This window comes from Antechinus flavipes, chromosome 2 (assembly GCF_016432865.1).
Source record: "Antechinus flavipes isolate AdamAnt ecotype Samford, QLD, Australia chromosome 2, AdamAnt_v2, whole genome shotgun sequence".
Taxonomy (NCBI): domain Eukaryota; kingdom Metazoa; phylum Chordata; class Mammalia; order Dasyuromorphia; family Dasyuridae; genus Antechinus; species Antechinus flavipes.
This window is the reverse complement of record NC_067399.1, coordinates 347,152,867-347,177,744: the sequence shown is the minus strand read 5'-3', so window position 1 is coordinate 347,177,744 and position 24,878 is coordinate 347,152,867. Positions and strand designations below refer to the sequence as shown.

Sequence of the window (24,878 nt, the reverse complement as noted above, 5' to 3'; positions counted from 1 at the left end):
ATTAGAATCCTAGTGTTAACTCAATGGAATTGATACAATGCTTATTGGTTTACACATTAGAGCAAATCCTTACAAGGTGTTAAGTCACTAATATTGATAGAAACAATGCTTAAGTTAACACCTTTGAGAGTTCACACATTAACTCACACATTGGAGTTCACAAGTTCGGGAGATTCACAAGTCAGAAACCCACAATCCCACTCTCTCAGAGGAGGAGTCAACCTTTGGGTTCACACCTCTAAAAGATCATATATAAGCATCTCTTAAAGCTTCAGTCAGTCAGTTGAAAAGATTGAGAGGGAAGCATCAGTTGGAGATTGAGAAGCCATGAGTCAGAGTTCAGCTAGAGGCAGAAGCTGGAAGAGCTAAAAGACAAGCTGATGATGGTTTTCTGTGAGGTTTCTTGGGGAGGCTCTCTGGAGGCAGCCTTAGTTTCACTTCCAAGTAATAATCACCTCAAATATAGCCAGGAGTTAAAATCCAAATCTTTTATTGTCTCTTCCAAAATAGCCCGGTTAGTTTTCTTAGAGGCCTATCTCCTTCCTTGGTTCCAAGAGCTCTTGCAGCTTATCTTTTAGGTCTTCCAGTTTCTGCCTCTAGCTCAACTCTGAGTCCTGGCTTCTCAATCTCCAACTGACTTCTCACTTTGTCAAACTCCCGAACTGACTGACTCCAATGACTCAGCTCCTTTTTGTGTTCTTTTAGAGGTGTAAACTCAAAGGTTGACTCCTCCTCCAAGAATGGGATTATGGGAAGTGTGAATCTCATTCTTGTGAATCTTCTACTGAATTCTGACTTGTGAATCTCCCAAACTTGTAAACTAATGTGTGTGAGCTAATGTGTGAACTCTCAAAGGTGCAAATCCAAACACACAAGCATTGTTTCCATCAATTCCAGTGAATCAACACCTTGTTTCAAGTTCTGGCCCATAACAGTTTGTCATTAATAATTCTTTATAATCTAGCCTCTTCTTATGTTTCCATTTTTCTTACACCTTACATAGATGGCTACAAGATGAAAGTTTTTTTGTTTCACACTTAAGTGAAGGCTTTGTGAAGTGAATTGCTGGCATTTACATTAGCAATGAAAAAGTACCCACTGATTGAGCATCCTGCTTTCTCAGATCTGGTGATCACTATATGGTAGGAATTTCTATATTCATCCTGGAGAAAAATGTTGGCATTTAACTTGAAGGAAACAGAACCTAAACCAATTAATTTTTTATCTTGTCCAATATATGACAAATCTGTGTTAATAAGCCTTATTTTATAGTCCTCTGATACCCAAGATTAGGATGGTTGGGCAGCTGTGCATCACAACTCACATTTATGTTTGTTTAAATCTTTGCTGAGTTTCTACATCCTTTGAGTTTCCTTTATTCTTCCAACTGGCAGTCATCTCTCTTGCCTCAGTCTCATAGGCATTTGTCTAAATGCCTCCCTTGTCCTTATACTTTTATGCCCTTTATTTTGTATCATGTATATTTCTATACATTTAGTATTTCCAATTAGACTATAAATTTTGCAGTTCTTGACATGCTATGTCTTTGTACACTGAGCAACTTGCACATAGCAACTGCTCAATAATTGATTGAAGAAGGGATGAATTCATCATCACTTTACACTTTACAGCATAAGGCATTATGCTAAATGCTACACTGGATACAGTACTGAAGGGGGTCAGAAGACCAGTTGTTGGTCCCAGTTTCATCCCTAATATATGCAAATATGAACAAGCTGCTTAAATTCATTGACTCACTTTTTTTTAATCTCTAAAGTGAGGATAAGAATCTCTTTCCAAACACTTCCTAAGGTGGCAGTGAAAACTGAAACAAATGATGGATAGGCATTATGAAATTTGCAAAATGCTATATAATTATAAGGCTCTAGTATATTATTATTAAAGAGATAAGAAAAGCAATATGTATGCATCTTTAAACCTACAAAGGATGTTATGCATAATATTTAAATTAAATCTTACAAGTAGATAATACATATACTACTTATTTCATTCCTCTCAACTTGGATTTCTACCTCACTTTTACAACACAGATCTAAAGTAGGTCCTTCCTCCAGGAAGCCAGCCCTCTTCCCTGGCTGCCTGCTGAGACCTAACAGAGCACTTTGACTCCCACATTACATACTTAGTTCTAGGCAACCTTTCTGATTTTGTAGACAAAACCTGAGACCCAGAGAATTATATGAATTGTCTATTATTAAGCAGTAATCAGTATTTCTCTCCCTCCCCCAAGTCGATCGATAAGCATTTATTAAGAGGTTATGATATACTGGGAACTGTGCCGAAGGTTGGGGAGACTAAGAAAAGACAAGAACAGCCCTTGCCCTCAAGAATTTACAGGGCTTTTTTTGTTTTGTTTTGTTTTTAGAAGCAGGATTTCTTGTTGCAACATCTGTAAAATTCCAAATCTCTCTCTTTCCCTGGCATCATGAACTTATGTGTTTTTCTTCTAGGTAAGTTTTATTATGATGGAATTAGGAAAACAGAATTGTAATGGCTATAACATGAGGGAGAAGCTAAATTGGGGGTTTGAACTCATGCACATAATCCTCTTTTCCAACTACTCTATGGATGTCCTGTTGCCTTTTCCCCAGAAAAAAATAAAGCAACCTTTGCTACTTCCTCCTTGTATCCATGCACCATTCCAATTAGTTTTTCCATTTCTTCTTACACATAACCTTATATATAACTGGGATCAAGAGGATTGTTCCTGTGATTAGTTAACTAGAGAAACTATCCCAGACTAAAGGGAAGAGAGTTCTAATTGGTTGTTACTGCTATAAAATCTTTTATTACTAGAAGATTGATCCTGAGGGAATTTGAATACAGACTCTTCCACCAAGCAGAAATAAAAGAATCACCTAAAACTATAAAGATCAGAATCTGTGATTTTTTTTTTTTCAGGCAAACTTGTGGAGAAAGTCTTAGGGGAAAGCATTTCATAGCTGTTAAAGAACAAAGACTTGTGTCCTTTCAAGGAGATATTCAGAGGATAAAATTAAGCACTTCTGAATGGAAGGCTCTTAGACTTTAAATTCAAAGGAAACTTAACATAAGGAAAATCTCATTCTCCTCTCTCCACCCCTCCCCCTCTCCCCCAAGACTCAATCTGCCTAGTACTCTTATCATTACTCTATGCTTCTCTGACTGAAAAGGGCAAGGACACGCATTCAAAAGCTTCTGTTTAAGGAAGGGGCTCAGCAAAATCTTCTCCCCTTTTCCCACTGGTTACAATGCTTTTGGACTTCTCAGGATTTCTTTGATTTTCAATTTTCTTTTTATGTATTTTTTTTTTCCATTAGAGTATAATAAACTCCATGAAAGCAGAGATTGTCTTGTTTTTTACTTGTAATGATATCCTCATTTTTAGTACAGTAACTGCCAAGTTGGTCCTTGCTATTATCCCTATTTTGCAGATATTTTGCAGATAAGGAAGCTACAGCCATGGATAAGTGATGTGGCCAAGTACCCAGGTAATAAGCATTATAGGTAAAATGAAAAATCAACTTGGAATTCAAATCCAGCATTGAAGCTGGTGTGGCCTGGTCTGCTTCTTATACTATAACAGAGAAAGCCTACAAAGGAGGAGGATTATGTAAGTGTATAGGAGCAGGAAGGACATATATATATATATGGTGAAGATCATGAATAGTCTGGTATGGTTAACGAGATGGGTTGATGGAAGAAAATGGAGGAGAAGAGATTAAGACTGGAAAACTGAAACCAGATTTTGGAAGAAATTTCAGCTTTTTCAAAATCTCTATGGGTGATAGGATATACTGAATTTTTATAGACCAGAGGCTGAGCAGGAGCAATGCTATTGTAGAAATGAACAGAAGTCAGAGGACTATTAAATGGTTAGTAAAGAAAAAATGATTTAAATCAAAAACTTACATAAGATACAGAATCAGAAACACTGTCTCCTTGGTGCTTTCTTGTCTTTTCAGGCTTTTCCATCTGCTTGGAATAAGATAGTCAGAAAAAATGTCCAAAATGGAGCACTTAATAATGAATGATGAAAAGCATAACAAGAGTTCTGGATTAGTAATTTGGCAGAGAGATCTACCTGGAACTAGCTAAATTCAAGAGAGCAATCAGGATAAATATTTGTGCAATAGATTGAGAATAATATACTCAAAAGAAGTCATATAACTTCCATACAATAAATTACTCTGAGACATGGGTTTAACATAGGTTTACTTTAAAGGGCTGGAGGCAGAGACAGATTTATGGGTTGCAGATTCTATTTATATTATTGTTAAATATAAAAAAAGATTTTTTTCCTAAATAACATTTACTTACTGGACTTGATGGTTCCTTATGGCTTATACTGTGGATGCTGCCAATTTCTGTTTGAGAACTGGAGTGTGATAAACCTTCAAAATAGGGCCTATAAAGTTTGAATACAGAAATAGTAATCTTACTCTCCAAACTTTATTTCAAGAATTCAAACAAATCTCATTTGTCCCCAGAAAACCCTGATGAAAAAGAAATTCTCAGAAGATTACAAATTTAATAGAAAATTGAAGTTGGACCTTCCAAGTGAATTAGATTTAGGAAGATTTCAAGTTTGTTAGTCTTCTTTCAGGCAAACTTTTGAATAAAAATTTCTTGATTAGAATACTCTCTTAAGCTCTGTTTAGTGAGACTATGCAGTCTCTAATAAATAAATTAAAAGGATAAAAACAAAAGCATGATTTCGTGTAAACCTATTCATGGAGAGGCAACTGGGAATTTTTAATATTGTGAACTTCCTGTCCAAGAAACTTATTTTATTCTGAGGATAAAAAGGAAAAGTGAAGATATAACAACCAATTTCAAAGGAAGAAAAGAATATCTCAACATATTACTTAACTCAGTAGTCAGGGATAATGGATTTGGCTGGGTTGTAATGAATCTCTATGACTCTCCTCACCTTAATTTTGGTTTAGGAGTACTAAGGACACTATCATCATCTTCCATTTCAGGGCCACTGTCACTTGGATTCTCAATATCTAAGGTATCATACAGGAGGTCCAAGTCTTCTTCAACTTCGGGAACATGCTCTGTTGGGTCTTGTTCTGAGTCTAGCACCTATATTTAAGAAAAAGAAATATTAAATAAGAGAAAAGTCAGGTATCATAGAAACAATTAGAAATATGAGCAAATGACTTGATATAGTTGAAAATAAAAGAAGCTTCCAAGCCTTGGTCTTCAGAAATTAAAAACAAACTAAAATTTCATATATAAGTCCTCCTATTAAAGACATCATAAACAACTCAGATCAATATGATTTCAAATATTTCCAAAGTAATTTTAACTAAGTCTATCTACTAAAATATGAAGGTGAAGACAGAAGGTTACCCATGAAAGAAACAAAAGTGGGAGAGACAGAAGTATTTCATGTCATACAAAAATCTTTTTTTCTATTCTTATCTTATTCTGAGGAGCCCTTTCAAGAAAAACAGCTAAATTGATAACGATGAATAAAGTTACACCTTCTATCTTTTTCATTTTATAAAAATGGAAAATAACAACTAGCCACATTTCCTAAATGAAATCATGAGAAGTTGAAGAGAATTAATTTTAAAAAATTCTAATTTTTGATTTTATTATTTTTATAATTCTCTTCTTTATAAATTTTGAACTCCGATTTCCTTTCCTTTTCCCCACACCCTCTCTCATTGAGAAGGCAAACAATAGGATGCTGAGATGAAATCATGCAAATCATATTTCTCTTAGCCACATCACAAAAAAAAAGAAAAGAAAGCAAGAAAATTATACTTCAATTTGCATTCTGAGTTCCAACAGATTTCTCTCTCTGGAAATGAATAGGAATTAAAAGTCATTTGGTATAGCAATATTCCTGAAGTCAGGAGGATTGGAGTTCAAAGCTGGCTTTAGAAACTTAACAATTCTTAGCTCTATGACCCTGGGCAAGTTACTTAATCTCAAATGCATCAAAAAACAAAACCAAAATAAACAAAAAAGTCATTTGGAATTGTCTTGGATTTTAATAGCCAAGTATTTCACAATTGATCAACATTACAACATTGCTGCTACTGTGAGCAATGATCTCTTGGTTCTCTTCATTTTCCTTTGCATCAGTTCATATAGATCTTCCCATGTTTTTCTGAAACCATCTCTTTTGGCCTTTTAAGAGTACTTCTTCATAATCACATGCTACAACTTGTATAGTCATTTCCTCAAGTGATGGTCATTCTCTTGATTTCCAGTTCTTTGCCACCACAAAAAGGGTTGCTATAAGTATTTTTGTACATGGAGATAGGTTCTTTCCCCAAATTTTTCTTTAATGTCTTTGGGATACTGACCTAGTAGGGTCTAGGCCCAAATTATTCTTCAGAATGGTTAGGCTTGTTCAATACCCCATTAATGCTTCTATTTTTTCCTTTATCAGTATCTCAGAGTTGTTTTATTTTTCATTTCTCTAAGCAATACAAATCAAGAGCATTTTTTCACCTGATTATAAATAGCTTTAATTTCTTCTTCTGAAAACTAATTTCATATCCTTTTATTATTTATCAATTGGGGAATGGCTTTTATTTTTATTTATTTGACTCAGTTCTAAACTCGGCATATATTCAAGAAATAAGTTTTTTATGAAAGAAACTTACAGTAAAATCTGTTGACATAATTGCTTCATTGTCTATGGTATCTTCTACCAAAAGGTAGTATCTCTGATTATCTTTAATATACAATTAAAAGAAATAATCAGAGAAATAATGTTTTTATCTAAGATCATAATTATGATCCCTGCCTTTTTTTTTTTTTAACTTCAGCTGAAGCAAATTTGATTATGCTGTAGCCCTTTAATTGAACTTTGTGTGTTTACTTTAAAGTATATTATGCAACAACATATTGTTGGATTCTGGTTTCTGACCCATTTTGCTGTCTGCTTCTGTTTATGGCTTAGCTCATACCATTCACATACATATGATTACTAATTGTATTTCCATCCATCCTATTTTCTTCTTTTTCTTTGTCTCTCTTTTTATTTTGTCCCTTCTCCAAAGTCTATTTTGCTTCTTATTAATGCCTCCCTTAAACTGTCCTTTCTTTTATCATTCCCCCTCCCTTCCTCTATTTCCTTATTGCCTACGTTATATTTCTATACATAACTCAATATGTATAAAATATTATTCCTTCTCTAAATTAATTTTGATGAGAATGAGGTTCAAACACTGCCTGCTACTACCACCATCCCACTACCATTTCTCTCTCCATTATAAAAGCTTTCTTATGTGCTCCTTTTATATGAGAAAAATTTCCTCACTCTACCCCTATCCTCTTTCCCTGCCTCTTTTTCTCCCTCCTTCCTTCTCCCCCTTCTCTCTGTATATATCTATTATCTATAGGTATATATCTATCTCATGTGTACAGGTATAGGTAGGAGGAAAGAAGAGATTTTTATAAAGTGATAAAAATTTTTTTTACTGGTATGAGGTTTGAATCGACAATTTGTGAAGCTGATCAGGCTTTAAATATATTTTTTCAAAAAATCGATTTAAAAAAATTAATTACTGAGGAGGAAACATGGTAAGACAGATAATGAGAGGCAGTACTCTATAAATGATTAGTACTGTTTTTGAAGTCAGAAAGAGGTCAGATACTGTCTTTGACACTAATGTCATATGTGATTATGGACAAGTCACTTAATCGATCTTATATAATATCCTAAGATTTATTTATCATGTTACACACATTGCAATATGTATTGTTGGAATAAGTTGCCAAACCAATGAAACAACAGATCAATTATGTATTTGATTAATATGCAAATTTGATTAGAATAGAGATTATATGAAGCAAAGTAAGGCTGGAAAGGCAAGGAACAAGATTATGAAAGTCTTTAAATGCTAGACACAGGATTTTATAATTTATCTTATAAGCAACTTGGAGTAAATTAGACTTTTGAGTGTGTGTATGTATATGTGTGTAATGGAAAGGACATGGGGAAGAATGACATGGTTTTATAGCTGTGTGGATTCGGAAAGGGGAGAAGACAGGAGGCAGGGAAATCAATTAGGAAATTTAGCTTAGCTTAGTTTCATTTAAGTGGTTAAGCCAGAAGCTAGATTGAAAGAGTTGAAAGGGAATTGGTAGTTACAGTAATGGAAACAAGAGTACAGATAACTTTGTAGAATTTGACTGTAAAAGAGAGAAGAGATGTGGGGATAGTAACTTGAGAGGAAGAAAAGATCAAATAAGGGCTTTTTTTTTTTTTTTCTTAAGAATGGGAACAAATCGGGCATATTTGTTGATATTAAGGAAGAAACTAAAGGTTAAGACATTGAGATGAGAGAAACAGAGATGGGGATAATTTAGGGGATAAGCTTCTGAAAAAAATGGGTGAGGTAGAACTAAAGGTATTTGTGGAGGGACTGATAATGACAAGGAAAAGAGCCATTCTTCACCAGAGACTAAAGCAAATGAAAAAAAAAATGGTAGATGATGAAGATGGATTTTGAAGTGTAGAATAGAGAAGAAAAGAGAATTTTCAGTTGTCAGAATTAAGCTTTTCAATAAAGGAGGTAGTAAAGTTTCATACTTAAGACATGGGGGGAAATAAGAGATTTAATAGAAGATCTGTGAAAGTTACTTTTGAGAGTATGAGAGGATCAATCATGGAAGAATAAAAAGACCACCATGTTATAATGTAGACTGATTTACTATTAGATAACAAATAAGTAATGAATCCAGTGTCAAAGGATTTGCATGAGTTTTTCCAGGAGCTCATGGAGAGAAATGAAAAAGGGTTAACTCATGTGAGATGCTGGCAATGACTATCTAATAAAAGAATAAGGGAAAGGATTCAAGGGTAGCTATTAAGGAAAAATAAAGTGATGAATCTACAGTCAAGATTGTAATAGGAAGTAAGAATATGAAAAATGGAATGAGAGAACAAGGTTATAAAATCAAGAACCGATTTAGAAAGGAAGTTAGAGATTGAAAAATAGAAGTTATAGTTGAAGGGAGAAATTTCTTATTTCTAGATCACAGAGGTGGAATAATTATGGGTAATGGTTAGATCAGGGATATGATTATCTCCTGTTTAGTGTGGGTGAGGGAGACTGAAGGTACAGATAATGGAAATTTTGGAGAATGAAGAAATGGTGGGGATAGATTACTGGAGAGGACATTAATACATATAAAGTCTCTAGTATGACATGCATGGTTGGGATAAAAATGAAGACTATGATTCAAATGCTGACCTTGAGAAAAGAAAAAGAATAACTTGGATTCCAATCTTTCTTTTTATTTTTTAATATCAACTTTGCTCATCTGATGATTCTCAGATGATATTGCAGAATTATTTAATTTGCTTTTTTCTCATTAATAACTTTTTTTTTCCCACATAGCTATTGATAGCTTAGATTTCTTCCTCTAAATATTACCTATTCATATCTTGGCCATTGATCAATTGACGAATGATTTATTCTTCTAAACTGAAGTTTATATTTGTAGTTTCCTATATGGCTTAGAAAGAAGACTTTTAGGGAAAGGGACCCACATATGCAAAAATGTTTGAGGCAGTACTTTTTGTAGTGGCAAGAAATTGGAAAATGAGTGGATGCCCATCAGTTGGAGAATGGCTGAATAAGTTATGGTATATTATTATTATGGAATATTATTGTTCTACAAGAAACAATTACCAGGATGATTTCAGAGAGGCCTGGAGAAAATTACATGAACTGATGCTAAACAAAATGAGCAGAACCAGGAAATCATTGCACATGGCACAATTGTACAATGGCCGATTGTGATGGACATGGTTCTTTTCAACAATGAGATGATTTAGGACAGTTCCAACAATCTTGTGATGAAGAGAGCCATCTACACCCAGAGAGAGGATTGTGGGAAGCAAGTGTGGATCACACATAGCATTTTCACTCTTTTTGTTGTGGTTGCTTGCATTTTATTTACTTACTCATTTTTTTCTCCTTTTTGATCTGATTTTTCTTGTGTAGCAAGATAAGTAAATAAATATGTATGCATATATTAAATTTAACATATATTGGATTACTTGCCATATAGGGGAAGGAGTGGGGGAAACATTGGAACACGAGGTTTTGCAGGGATCAATGTAGAAAAATTATCCACGCATATGTTTTGAAAATAAAAAGCTGAAATAAATTAATAAAAAGAGATGAGACCTTTATCAGAAAAAGTGATACAATAGTTTTTCCCCCTTTGTTTGCTTATCTTCTAGTTTTTGCTACAATGATTTTGTTTGTATAAAAATGTTTTAATTTTATATAAAAGAAATTGTCCATTTTATCTTCTGTGATCCTCTCTATTTTATTTGATCATGAATTCTCCATATCTAGATGACAGTAATTTGCTCCATGTTCTGCTAATTTACTTATGATGTCATCCTTTATACCTCAATTATGTAACCATATGGAGCTTATCTTGTTATACAGTATGATATGTTGGTCTACACCTAATTTCTGTCAGTTTGCTTTCCAGTTTTCCCAAGAATTTTTGTCAAATAGCAAGTTCTTACTTTAAAATCTGAGATCCTTATGTTTATAAGATACTATGTTATGGTACTTGTTTAATTCTATATACCATGTACTTAAGCCATTCCATTCATCAACCTGTTTCTTTTCCACTACCAAATTATTATTATTTTAAAAAAAAAAAAATTATGGCTTTAAAGAATGTGATTGAGAGCTGGTCTTGTGATGACCTCTTCCTTATGACTTTTTTGTAGCTCTATAAAATAGTTCTTTATTATAGCACTGAATAGAGAAAATTAATTTAGCTATTATTATCATTTTTATCAAACTGATTTGTACCTAGCCATAAACAATTCTAATTATTTAAATTTGTCCTTGTTTTAAGAGTGTATAAGAGTATTCATATAATTCCTATAAACATCTTGTCAAAAAGACTCCCAAATATTTTTATTTTATAGATTTCCAAATATTTTAAATGGAATTTCTATTTTTATTACTTCTTGCTAGATTTTGTTGGTTAATGTCAAAAAATTCTGATTATTTGCAAATTTATTTTATATCCTACCACCCTGATTGTTAATTATTTTTATTTGATCCTACAATACTCTCCAAACATACCATATCACATACAAAAATTGATAATCTTGTTTCCTCTTTGCCTTTGCTTATTCCCTCAACTTACTTTTCTTGTCTTATAGCTGAATCTTTAGTACAATGCTGAATAGCAATGGTGATAATGGACATTCCTGCTTTATCCCTGATCTAAGTGGATAGGTCTTTAGTTTATTCTCTTATAGAGAATGCTGGCTCTTGGTTTTATATAGCCATTACTTATTATTTTAAAGAAAACTTCATCTATTGCTATGCCTTCTAGTGTTTTATTTCATAGGAATGAGTGTTGGATTTTATAAAAAAGCTTGTTCTGTACCTAATGTACTTATTATTTTGTTGTTTTGTTGTTCTTTTTTATTAATATAGTCGTTTCCAATTTTCTTAAGACTGTACCAGCCTTGTATTCCCAGTGAAATTCTTGATCATAGTGCATAATATTTGTGCTATATTGTTTAAATATTCATCAAGGATATTGATCCCAGACAGTATTGGAATTCTTTTAAATTTATGGTAGAATTTGATTTTGAATTCATCTGATTCAGGGGACTTTTTTTTTACAAATATTCATCCATTTTATGATTAATTCTAATTCATCGATTGTGAGTTTAATTAGCATGTAGTAGGACCAAATAACTTCATAATAATTTCTTTGAGTTTGTCTTCATTGTTTGCTTTCTCTTCATTTTTGTTATTAATAATTTGTGGGGTTTTTAATTTCATTTTAAAAATCAAATTGGCAAATGGCTTAACTATTTTGCTGTGACTTTCTGCAAGAGAAAAAAACCTCCTAGTTTTATTTATTAACAATTTGGAGGACTTTAATTTTCTTAATTCTGTTTTGGTTTTTGAGATTTCTGTTTTAATATTTAACTGAAGGTTTTTAATTTATTAGTTTTCATTGTAAAACTCAATTCAAATTTTTTTAGTTCATGTCCAATTAATTGATTTGTTTTCTCTTTTTTTCTTGATGAAAATATGTGAAGATAAAAATTTGGTAAAATGACTGTGGACAGTATTGAAGTACTGGAGAATAGCAAATGGTTTCCAATTTTCATGAAAGGGAAGAGAATGAAGTTAGAAACAGACTGCCAAATTCTGGAACCCATTTGTAGTAAGTGGGATCAGACATTGTCTTGGATCCTTGTTTATTAATGAAGACTTTGTTTTGGTACTGATAATACTTTCCCTTAACAAAGTTAGCTCTTTCACAAAATATAAACCTGGACTTAGGCACCTACTGACCGTTTTCTATCACAATGGTGATTATTATTTATTAACCATTTTTTCATAAATACCTGAGCTTGAACTAAGTACTTATATTCTAAGTGCCCAAGCATTTTAAAACGCATTTTAAAAAAGAGGATGAAAAATCAATGGAAGAAAAGAGTAATGATGAAAGACAGTGGGAAGATTGTTCCGTAGAGGCAGTAGCTTGCTGATAAATGTTTAACAATTGTCTCTCTGAAAAAAAAAAAAAGTGCATGTGACAGACAAGGATATTTTTTTACAATAATAAAATTTTCGACATCATTTTACACTATACAATTGACAAAACAGAAAAATTGTCATGATTTTGCATGGTTGGCTGATTTCTGAGGTATAAAACTCAAATTGGCAACTTCAAATTTAACAAATGGCTCCAGCTGGTTCTAGCACAATCTTGTCTAGAGGCAAGCCTGCATAACTATCTGACCTTCTAAGGAACAATGAATCTCAAAAAATTTATATCAGATGAAGAGCCTGAGAAGAAAAATTGCTAGATCACACAGAGAAATTCTTAAACTAACTTTTCTAGACCAAGTCTAGATGTCTGGTCATGCCAAGTTCCTGAACAAGCACATTTAATCTCCAGACCAAATGCAAGACTTGCTTAACTAAAAATTGAGACTTTTAGGATTATACAGAAGTTTAGGAGAAATAAGAAGCAAAGCCAGAATGTGAAGGAGTCAACAAATTTTGACTTCTATTGTTATTTTATGTTATTCAGAAGTAGGATATGTGTTCTTTGGTATATTGTAATAACTTCCCAATTAGTCTTCTTGGCCAAGTCTCTATGTGCCACAATCACAAACACACACACACACACACACACACACACACACACACACACACACCCTGCCAAAGTGATTTTCCTTAAGCAAAAATCTAATGATATCATTTTTCCATTCAATAAACTCCAGTGAATTCTAGGATAACAAATGAATGTTCTGTTAGATTTTTATAGCCCTTTACAAGCTGGGCCTTTGTCTACATTTCAAATCTTATTACAGATTACATATCCTTCTGTACTATAAGATTGCCAAACTGTGCTTTTCACTATCCCTACATGTGGCATTATGTTTCTGTAGCCGTGCATCGACTGTATTCTCTTTCTGGAATGCATTCCCTCTTTATCTGCCACATACAATGTTACTTCTTTTAACTCAGCTCAAACACTGCCTTCTACATAAAATTCTGGGTTTTTTTAAAAGTGGATTTTGAGCTAAATATGTTAACAGCTTATTTATTGCAATCTTAAAGAGTAGGTACAATCTTTTTTTTTTTTTTTCCTGATGAAATTGGGATTAAGTGACTTGCCCAGGACCACACAGCTAGGAAGTGTTAAGTGTCTGAGGTCAGATTTGAATTCAGATCATCCTGATTTCAGGACTGGTGCTCTATCCACTATGCCACCAAGCTGCCCCCAAAATAGGTATAATCTTAAACTACATAAAGAGAACCACAGAAATTTTAAAAAATGACAGATGATAGTTAAGAGTATGGTCAGAAGATATATACCATGTTCAACTTTGCGAAAATGACATTATTTTGGAAGGGACAATGGCAAATTTTAATGATCCCAGAAAGGGACAATCAGGACGGTGAAAAGGGGATATTTAAACTGAATGAAAAGGGAGACAGGAGAAGAGAGCTGCTTTTTTAAGTATGGAAACAGCTGTCAAATGGAAAAAGGATTAAACTTATTTTTCTTAACCCTAGAGGACAGAATTAGGAATAATGGAGGAAATTGCATAGAGGGAAATTTTGGTATAAAAACAAAACTTCCTAATAATTCAAAACTGTCTCTAAGTAAAAGAGGTTATCTTAAAAAGCAATATGTTTTTAGTCATTGACTGGAAGGATTTGTCCATAGGGAAACTGCTGCTACAGTAGAAGTTGAACTAGAGACTTCTGAAATCCTTCCATTATTGAGATTTTGTGATTTAAATAATAGACAATCTCAACACCTTCAGTTATTGATCCTCCCTGTTCCTGGGTAGTGAGCATCTCACATGGACCATGACATCCAGGCCAGTTCCAGTCATGCTTCATTTATTTCCTAGCCATTTTCTTGACACTTGCCTTGACAAGTGTCCCTACTGCCCTGTTACTTTTATATCCAATTGTTTTAGCCAATTGTTGAAACTTAGTTTATGGGAAAATCAAAGTAAGAACTTTATTTTTCCTAGGATTTTTTTTTTTTTTTTTTGCTATTAATCATTCTTGGCAGGCAATAAATCAATCAGAAGTGTTATGTTATCCATCTACAAATCCATTTTAAGCTTTATTTTTAAATAAATCTTTTTTACTTATTAAAGCTATTTCTAGAATAAGGATTTCTGAAAAACTGCTTTAAAATGAATCACAACACTGTAAATTTGCCCTTGAAAAAAAGAGTTAATAAAATGTACATTCCTCCTTCACTACTGAGGTAGAGGATGTAGAAATACTGCTTACTGCCAGAAGCAGATCATGTCTTGGTTAATTTTGCTTAACTTTTCTCCCCCTTTTTATTAGAAGTAATGTTTTTCTGAATAGAAGAGGAGGAAAAGATATATTTAGGCAAGAATGACATGTAAGAAAAGAATCTGCTTTTAATACTGTACTAAGTTGGTTGTTTAATTTAAAGGCATTCTAACAAAAATATTAGTCAAGAAAGATATGGAACACAGGCCGAAAGAAGAAAACGTAGGGGCCTTGGAAAAATGACTTATTTAAGTGAACTCAAATACAACATTAACATTAAGATGAAAGGAAAAAAAATTAATATCCAGCTGACATACCTCATCAGAAACTTTAAACCTTCGCAACAATGCTACCACCTTCTGTTTGAAGTTTTGTTGCTGTAAGCCAAGGAGAAAATAAAATCAGCAATCACAGAAAACAGAATCTTTCTGATGGTAAACAAAATATAGATCTGTTTGATAAATGTAATCCTATAGCGTATGTTCTCTTATTGTTATAGAAGATTCTTTTCAATAAAGTAATCCTATAGGGTCTGTTCTCTTATTGATCACAGAAGATTCTTTGCAATAAAGTAGAATTTACTACTTTGTATAATTTGTATATAATTTGTACATAATTCCACTTGGATAGCTTCCCACCGTGGAGAAACCCCTAAGTTTGACTTGGGAAATGTGAAATCTCAAAAAGAAGCACTATCCCAACAGAAAAACATATCATTAGAACTGCAACAAAGAAACTCAGGACAGCTCAATATGGAATGTCATATTCATTAATTCATATGAAGGAATGCACATAGAGTTTGTTGTTTTATATCTGGGAGTATTATCCAAACTTTATTTTATATACTGCTTTTATTAAATTCTAACATTTACTGAAAGGATTACCCAAAGTACAACTTTAGCACATTAAATCCAAAAGCATTTTAGTCAAAATATTCAATTATTAACGAAGTATTTTTGCATAAAGTGACCATTTAAGCCTAAACATATACTGTTAATAAGCTATTCAAAAATTCACTTTGCCGGTTCCATACTATGAAGATCACTTGAATAGTTTCCCATCTTTTGAGATTATAATTCCTTCTGTTCTTTACTTCCTGTTCTTAAGATATCCCTTCACATATGCTTATGACAAACAATTTTATATGATCTTGAGTTAGAATGCAAGATCTACTCCTTTTGTTCCTATTCATGAGTTACTAAATGAAGCTACAGAAAACTACAGTGAATCTCACCATATTAGACATAAACTCTAGCAAAATAATCCTTATACACCTCCCTAATTTGATTTACAATCCCATTCACCACATTAGCCTTTCCAAAACGTTTTATCCCTCCTCAAAACTGTCATAGTCCCTACTATTCTCAAAGAAAGTGAGCCATTAATTATTCTCAATTCCTCATTTTACCATCATTCAGGTGCCTTCCCCCACAATTTCTTCCTTCCCTTATCTCAAATGAAGAGGTGAGCCTTTCCCTTGACAAGGTAAATTCCTTTACCTACAAAAGTGATCTCATTCCATCCCAGCATCTCTAATAAATGTTCAATAATTTTCTATCTCTGTTTACTGGTTGCTTGCCTGCTACCTTTAAAACAAATCTACATCTCTACTATCCTAAAAACAAAACAAAACAAAACAAAACAAAAAACTCTCCCACTGAATCTATCCATTCCTCCCTATCATATTATATATCCCTCCTCACTGTCATAGTTCAATATCATCATTCAACTAAAATTGCTCTTTCCAAAGTTACAAATGATTTCTTAATTACAAATCTAACAGCCTTTTCTCAATCCTCATCTTTCTTAATCTCTTTGAAACTTCTGTGGATCACCCTCTTCTCGTTGGAACTATCTTTTCTCTAGGTTTTCATGATATACTTTCATGAATGCTTTACTTTCTCTGGGTTCTCCTGTACCTGATTCTTGACAATCTATTCCTCAGTCTTTTTGCTGGATCCTCTAGGTCAGGGATGTTCTTGGATGGTACTCAAGGCTCTGTAATGAGCTCTCCTTGTAATCTGTTTTACTCAGTAAACTCATCGCTACCTACAGATTCATTTATCATCTCTATCACATCAAATTATCTAGCCTTAAAACTTTCTCTGAATCTCTTCAGTCTTGCATCTTCACATGCCTCCCCAACAATTGGAGGATCTAAAGTTTTAAATCAAAATGTCCAGCAGTACATTTCTTATCTTTCTCCCAAATCTTTTTACTCTTCTGAATTTTATGACTGAGGGCATCATCATCCTTTTAGTCACCTAACCTCTGAACCTAAGTATTATCCTAGACCTCTCACCCTTCTTCATCTAATCTATGGTCACATGCTATAAATTCTACATTCACAATCTCTCTGACATATATTGCTTTCTCTCTTCTGACATGGTCTTCACAACAGAGGAGGATTTTATTATCTCTTGTCTGATCGATTGCAGTTAAAGCTGGTCTCCCCACTTCAAAATTTTCTTTACTCCAATCCATCCTCCTGTAGCTACCAAAATGATTTTCTCAAATTGCAAGTCTGAATGTATTATTTCCTTAGAACACTAATTACTCCCAGGATCAAATTTTAAGTCCTCTGATCAGCTTTTAAAAACCTTTAAAACTTTTACAACCCTTACAAACTTTCCATTCTTCTATTTAACTTCTCTTTACATATTCTACAATTCAATTACCCTAGCCTCCTTGCTCAAACAAGACAGGCCATATTCCTTGAGGCAATGGTTCTCAAAGTATGGTCTAGAGAATCCTAGGGATCTCTGAAGCCCTTTTAAAGGGTCTACAAATTAAAAAATAGTTTTTATTTCCAATATGGTAGACGTCTATAAATATAATCGTGATAAACAAAAACTCTTTGGAGAGATCCTCAATAATTTTTAACAGAATAAAGATAGTGAAAAAAAAAAAAGTTTGAGAACCACTGCCTTGACGTTTCTCAAACTGTCACCATGCTTGGAATTCTCTCCTTCCTGACTTCTATCTTCTAGTTCCCTTGGCTTCCTCCAAGGCTCAACTAAAATCTTATCTTCTTAAGCTCCTTCTTAATATCAATGCCTTCCCTCTGAAATAATCTCTAATTTATCTTACATACATATATAATTTATGGATGTAGTTGGTTCAGTGATGTTTCTCTTCGTTAGGCTGGAAGATCCTTGAGGAAAGGCACTTTCTTTCTATTTTGTTTCTATTCCCAAAGCTTAATACAGTGCTTGGCATATAGAAGGCACTTAATAAATGCCTAATGACTTGACAATATTCTTTTTCAATAAGTATTTAAAAGCTCAAATGTACTGCAATTGGATTAACCATTCCATATCTGTGGTGGTTTCAATGCACCACTCAAATATATGTGATCTTACTGGTCATTATTCCTATTATTAGTTATGCTAGAACTATGGTAAGAACAAAACAATACATAAAAATCATAAATGTTATAAGAACTAACAAGGCCTGAGAAATTCTATATATATATATATTTTTTTTTTTTGCATTAGACTGTTTTAAGGGTCTCAAAATTCTGTGACAGATTTTTGGTCAAGTTGTTTCTATTTAAAAATTACTGACTTTAAAAATTAATTAATAACTTAAAATTGCCACAAAACAAATGGTCCACAAAAACATTCCTTTCCTCCTGAAGCTTTTACTATGCATTATAATCATTAACCAGTTTTTTATTATTAAACTTAAATGGCCAATTGAGACAGTTCTGAGACTGTTCTTCCACCACTGATTAAGACTGGGGTGACAGGTATTCATTTAGTTTTCTGGGCAGATTTTGTGACTTTATCAGCTCCAGCAACCTTCTTGTCAACTGCTTCATGACACCAACTGTAACAGTCTGCCTCATATCACAAATAGCAAAACGACCCAGAGGAAGATAATCAGAAAAGCTCTCCACACACACAGGCCTGCCTGAAAACATGTCAATGATGGCAGCACCACCAAATTTCAGGAATTTAGGGCCATCTTCCAGCTTCTTACCAGAACGATAATCAATCTTCTCCTTCAGTTCAGCAAACTTGCAAGCAATGTGAGCAGTGTGATAATCCAGAACAGGTACATAGCTGGCACTGATTTGGCTGGTTCAGGATAATGACCTGTGCAATGAAACCAGCAGCTTCCATAGATGGGTCATTCTTACTGTCACCAGCCATACTACCACAGCAGAAATCTTTCTTAGACATGTTCTTGACATTGAAACTAACATTATCCCCAGGCAGAGCCTCAGTCAAAGCTTCATGGTGCGTTTCAACAGACTTTATTTCAGTTGTAACATTGACTGAGACAAAGGTGACAACCATGCCTGGTTTCAGAACACCAGCTTTCACATGGCCAACAGGTACAGTACCAATAGCACCAATCTTGTAGACATCTTGGAGGGGTAGACAAAAGGGCTTATCAGTTGGACGAGTTGGTGACAGGATACAGTCCAAAGATTCCAGCAGTGTAGTTCCGTTAGTATTCTCATCCTTACAGGTGACTTTCCATCTCTTAAACCAAGGCATATTAGAGCTTGGCTCCAGCATGTTGTCACCATTCATTCTGAAATTGGCACAAAACCACCATATCAGGGTTGTAGCCAATTTTCTTGATATAGGTACTGACTTCTTTAACAATTTCCTTGACTCTCTTCTGGTGGCTCAGTGGAATCCATTTTGTTTACACCAACAATCAGTTGTTTCATACCTAAGGTGTAGGCCAGAAGGGCATGCTCACAGGTCTGCCCATTCTTTGAGATAGCAGCTTTAAATTCACCAACACCAGCAGCAACAATCAGGACAGTACAGTCAACCTGAGATGTGCCTGTAATCATGTTCTTGATAAAGTCTCTGTGCCCCGGAGCATCAATAATAGTCATGTAGTATTTGCTGTGATCAAATTTCCACAGGGAGATATCAATAGTGATACCACATTCACATTCAGCTTTCAGTTTATCCAATATCCAGGCATATTTGAAGGAATTCTTTCCCATCTCAGTAGCCTCCTTCTTGCACTTCTCAATGGTTCTCTAATCAATCTCACCACATTTGTAGATGAGGTGACCAGTAGTGGTGGACTTGCCACAGTCTATGTATCCAATGACGACAATGTTAATGTGAGTCTTTTTCTTGCCCATTTCTGTGGAAGTTTAGCAATGGTTTTCACAACACCTATGTTATGGCAGCAAACCCATTGCAAAAAAGGAAATTCTATTTTTCTGCTCTGAATTTTTGATTTGCTCATTTTTGAATGATTGGAGAATTTTACAGGCCAATTCTATAACTAATTTCTATATTGATAATCAATGTAAACTCCTTCCAGCTTCAAGGAGAATAAATATGATTATTATAAAGTGCCTTCACTTTAATGAAATAAATTTTTTCCTTTACATATTTCTAAAAAACACTTACATACAAAGACATCTATGACAGATTATCTTATACCCCTGGCTTATATATTTCTAGCACTGACTGCCCCCTCAGACTGGTCTTGGAAGGAAATTAAAATATCCCCTATGCTCTATTATTACTTGCTCTTTCATTCTTTGTTTCCATCCCTCATCTTCTCTCATCTGAATTTTACTTTGTAAATTTATGACACAGTACAGAACATTCTAGCTCGAATTCTTTGCCCAAATTTCTTACCTCTTTTTGTTACTTAGTCTTGACAAATCCTAGCTCTGGATCACACCAATCAATTGCCTCATTTTTTCCTAGCCCTGTCTTAAGTTGCTATATAAGATTGAAAGAAGTCACTCAATTGAACTGATTGGTTACATTACAAATTTGTAACCTCACTTGGGCCCTCACTGCAATATGGTACTCCTTTTATTTCTCTCTGATTCTCTATATTATACACCACACACAAAGACTATTCCAAATTTTCTCAAGTCTCCTTCCTCTCTCAGTATTCTGATGATGTGTGATCTCATACTTTACTGAGGAAACAAATATGGTTCTGGTTCACCATTTTGATATACCTCAAAACCTCTTGCCAATTTTACCCAATCTCCTTTCCTCCAGTCTCTGGAAATGAGGTCTTCTTTTCTTTATAAAGGTCAACTCCTAATATATGTAGTTTTGATCCCATTATTTTCCATTTTCTTCAATAAACTGTTCTCTGCCAATTATTTGGTCTTTTTCTAATCTCATAACTAAGGCCTAAAAAACTTATCCTAAAAAAACTTCACTACAACTTACCAACCCTTCAAACTGTCATCTTATAACTCTCTTCCTTTATTTATTCAGCCAATCTCCTAGAAAAAGCTGTATAAAATGTCTCTCCCCTCACTTACTCCTCAATCCTTTAAAATCAGTCTTCTTATCATTCAATTGAAATTGTTCTCTTCTAAGTCACTAATGAATGTTAAATATGACATTTTCACAAATCTCATCCTTCTTGATTTCTTGAAAGGTACTTGATTCTGCTGACCACCCCTACTCTCCTGGATGTTCTCTTCTTTAGGTTGTTGTTGGCACTACTCTCCATCCATATTCTTCTCTTACCTTGAATCTCTTCTGGTGGCTCAGTGGAATCCATTTTGTTTACACCAACTGGATCATCATCTATATTAAGTTCTTTAAGTATGGTTATATCCCAAGGCTCTTTTTTTGGTCACTCTTTTCTTTCACTTTCTAGGTTGGTGATTTTAACAGTTCCCAATAGGTTTTATCATCATGGTGTTTTCAAGACTTACATATCATTAAGTTCTATTACTACCACATCAACTGCCTATTAGACATTTTTAAATGGGTGTCTCACAGACATCTCAAACCCATTGTGTTCCAAAGCAGAACTCATTAACTTTCTTTCTCCACCCACCATCAATTCATTCCCTTTCCTAAACTTCCCCTACTTCTTTTGAAGTATCTATTTCACAAGGTTTGCATCATCATTGACTCTTTACTCTTCCTCATCTTAGATATTCAAACAATTGCCAAATATTGCCATTTATATGTCCACTTGATCTTTCACACATTATCTCTTCCTCACTGCTCAGAGTTATCACTTTAGTTCAGATCTTTATTTTTTGCTTAAACTAATCCAATAACTTCCTAATTGTTCTCCTACCTCAAGTTTTTCTTCATTTAAATCTGTTCTCCATACTACTACTGAAGTGACTTTCCTGATCTCTTCAGTTAATAGTATGGTGCCTCTCAAAACTACAATGTAATTCTCTAAGTGTTTATATATGTGCATATTGTCTATTTTGAGAAAAGGAAAGCTACTTGAATCCTTGTATCCTCAGTGCCTAGAAGTTAAGTGCTTGATAATTTAATGTGTATGTATGTATATGTGCATACGTACATAAAATAGAGATTTAGAATTTTTTAAAAGGGGGATATCTGGTCAATTTTAGTGCCAGTCTCCAACAAATAGGAAAGTTTCTATTTTTAGATGTGTCCCCTATTATTCTAACAAAGCTGTTAAATATAGGCCTTATATGGTATAATTTCATCTAGGAAGTAGATGGATATCCACCTTAGTGACAGTAAATATAGGAAATGGAAATAAAATAATTTGTATTTTCTGTTCAACTAGGATGTTTAAACAAACTGAAGGAATTTTATTCAATTCAAAGATAAAAATTTGAGTTTGAGATAAATTTTAAGGATAAGAGATTATCTCTGATAACATGACATACTATTTCTAAACTATAATCTAATTCATCATTAAACCAATATTTTAAACAAAAAAAAAATCTACCTAGATGCTTCTTTTAAAGAAAACATTCCTTTCTGATAAAAGACAATATGATTATTTTGAAAATTTCCTCATCTTAAAACAAGTATTAGAATATACAAAATGGAAGTGTTCTAAGGGTAAATGATTCAGACTTCTTTAAATTAAGACAATCAACAATATAGCAATTGGCATTTTTTTAAAAAGTCACTAGTATGATCTGACTCTATTTCATTTTAAGTTAGGTATTTTTATTTTAAGAGGCTAATTTTTTTTGTTTGTTTTCAGGTGAATAGGTGTATTTAATAAGTGTACTTAAATTATAGCAATTGCTTTAAAATAGAATAAATTGTATTTGAAAGACAAGTGAAGATTACTAGGTAAAAACTGATGTTGGAAAAATGGTCTCTGAAACAAATCCTAAGGACAGCTTTGAGTACAGGGAAGAAATCTGAAATAAATCAGAAGCCTACTTTCTGCCCAAACCTGATAATTCTATAGCAAAGTTATGTTTTAAACACTTTCTAGGCAAGACATTTGAGAATCCAAGTGTAATAACATATGAATTAATGTTAGTGTAAAAACAGATTTACCATGCTTGCTGGTACTTAGGGTGCACTGCGTTTAATCAGATGAAATCCAACTTTCTCCCAAGACCATAATTTTTTCTTCTTGTGCCTAAGACAGTCACATTTGGAGCTGCATTTAAGGCTTAAACAGTGGCAAATATATTAAATACTCTAATATCTTTATGAATTGGAATTTACTTCTCAAAAATCCATAACTATAAGAGAATTTTCAAAAGCAATTGGAGCCATCAGCTATAACGATAAAATGTGTAAATCTAATCAGTGAAAGAGCTAATTTTTGGGATCAATCAATAAAAGGAAAGAATATTTATTCCTAATTACTGACTCTTAGCTTCACCTCATGCAGAAATAAAACTATCACTATAGGCTATATTTGTAATTCTTTACATTATAGGCCATATTTGTACCCTTTATATCAGAGGGGTTGTGATATTTAATATACAGCTTACATGTAATTTGTCACAAATCCACATTTAACTTGTAAAATTTCTTATCTAAATTATTTAAGATCAAAGTTTCCTTTTACCCGTGTGGATTTTTTTTTTTTTTATTCTTTGGAAATTCCAAACAAAAGTTTTCTTTTATAAATCTTAATGTTTCATACTTCAATGCCCTAAGAAACTATCAGGCAATAGCAAAAAATGTCCTAAATAGTGGAACTAATAAAGAAATACAATTCCTTTTGCTTTTAAGAAATTCTCTGCCTTCCAAGATTAGCACTGTACATAAACATACAAGTCAAATATGATATTGAAGGTAGGTTGTCTCAGATTTCCACGTAATTCATTATCCAATGTGACAACGATGAATTAAAGATTTTACCCACCATTCAACTCTGTACTTGCTTTTAAATAAGCAATCAGAAAGATAGGAAATATCCAAGTATCAAAAGGCAAGGGATTCAGTTAGATGTCACTGGAAGTCCCTCAAAGCTATTATTTTATATGTTTAAATAAAAATGAAATTGAAACTTATACCTTGAGATATTCAATCTTAAGAAAACTTAATAATAATAATAGATGAGGTTTTGTTTAGTTTATTATTGAATTTTATATAACTTATTAAGCCCATTTACAAACTGCTTGTGTGCATTTATTGTACTGTATCAATTCCATCATCTAGAAAAATGGGGGATTCTTTCAGCAACACTAAATTGAAGACAGGAGCACATAAAAAACTTTGAAGAACTTACTGTAGTTGAATATTGTTAAGGATTTCTGGGTATTTATCCTGATTATTGCTTTGGAAAAAAGAAGAAAGATTTGAGTTCATTTCTATGTTCTCTTACTTTTAGAAATGACTCATTCTCTAGTAATTCTTTACTGAATTTTTTCTGCTAGTTATTAGTGAATCCTAATGGAATATATTAACATAGCATATCTCATCAGAGTAATGAAAAAGATCAAGAAATTAAAATTTATTAGTCTAAATAAATAGATTGGATTGGTTAATTCATAAACAGAAAACTAACTTTTAAAGAAAGTTAATTTCCCCCAAATAAAGTGATGCCAAATTGAGCACCACTTATTTATACCATAAATTGTATTAGGATTTGGATTTTCATAAATTGAGCAATCTTTTCTAAAATACTAGAATGGAGGAAGAGGTAATATTGATATAAGAAAGAAATAGTGAAATATGTTTTCTAAAATGGTCATTCTTCTCATGGTGGGGAGCAGAGCTACAGGAATTTGATCTGTGTTTTAATCTTTTGTCAAGGCAGGCAATATTATCACAGTGTACCCTTTTTTTTTATTAGAAGTATCTTGCACAACCAAACTTTTACTACTTTATTATCATTTCC

General features: G+C 33.2%; 1 protein-coding gene and 1 pseudogene across 7 annotated transcripts in view; both read right to left on the bottom strand.

Annotated features, from left to right (window-relative positions):
* Positions 1-24,878, bottom strand: part of PACS2 (phosphofurin acidic cluster sorting protein 2) — a 424,977-nt gene that overhangs the window by 167,908 nt on the left and 232,191 nt on the right. For 4 of the 7 annotated variants that reach the window (XM_051977987.1, XM_051977990.1, XM_051977985.1 and 1 more), the window contains exons 8-11: positions 15,137-15,196; positions 4,934-5,091; positions 4,321-4,408; positions 3,913-3,978 (exon numbers count right to left, since the gene is read on the bottom strand). In XM_051977987.1, coding sequence (XP_051833947.1) covers positions 3,913-3,978; positions 4,321-4,408; positions 4,934-5,091; positions 15,137-15,196 — 372 coding nt within the window. The remainder of the gene's footprint in view (positions 1-3,912; positions 3,979-4,320; positions 4,409-4,933; positions 5,092-15,136; positions 15,197-24,878) is intronic. The other 3 variants (XM_051977991.1, XM_051977988.1, XM_051977986.1) reach the window with 1 other exon arrangement.
* On the bottom strand, positions 18,276-19,949 carry LOC127549723 (elongation factor 1-alpha 1-like; annotated as a pseudogene).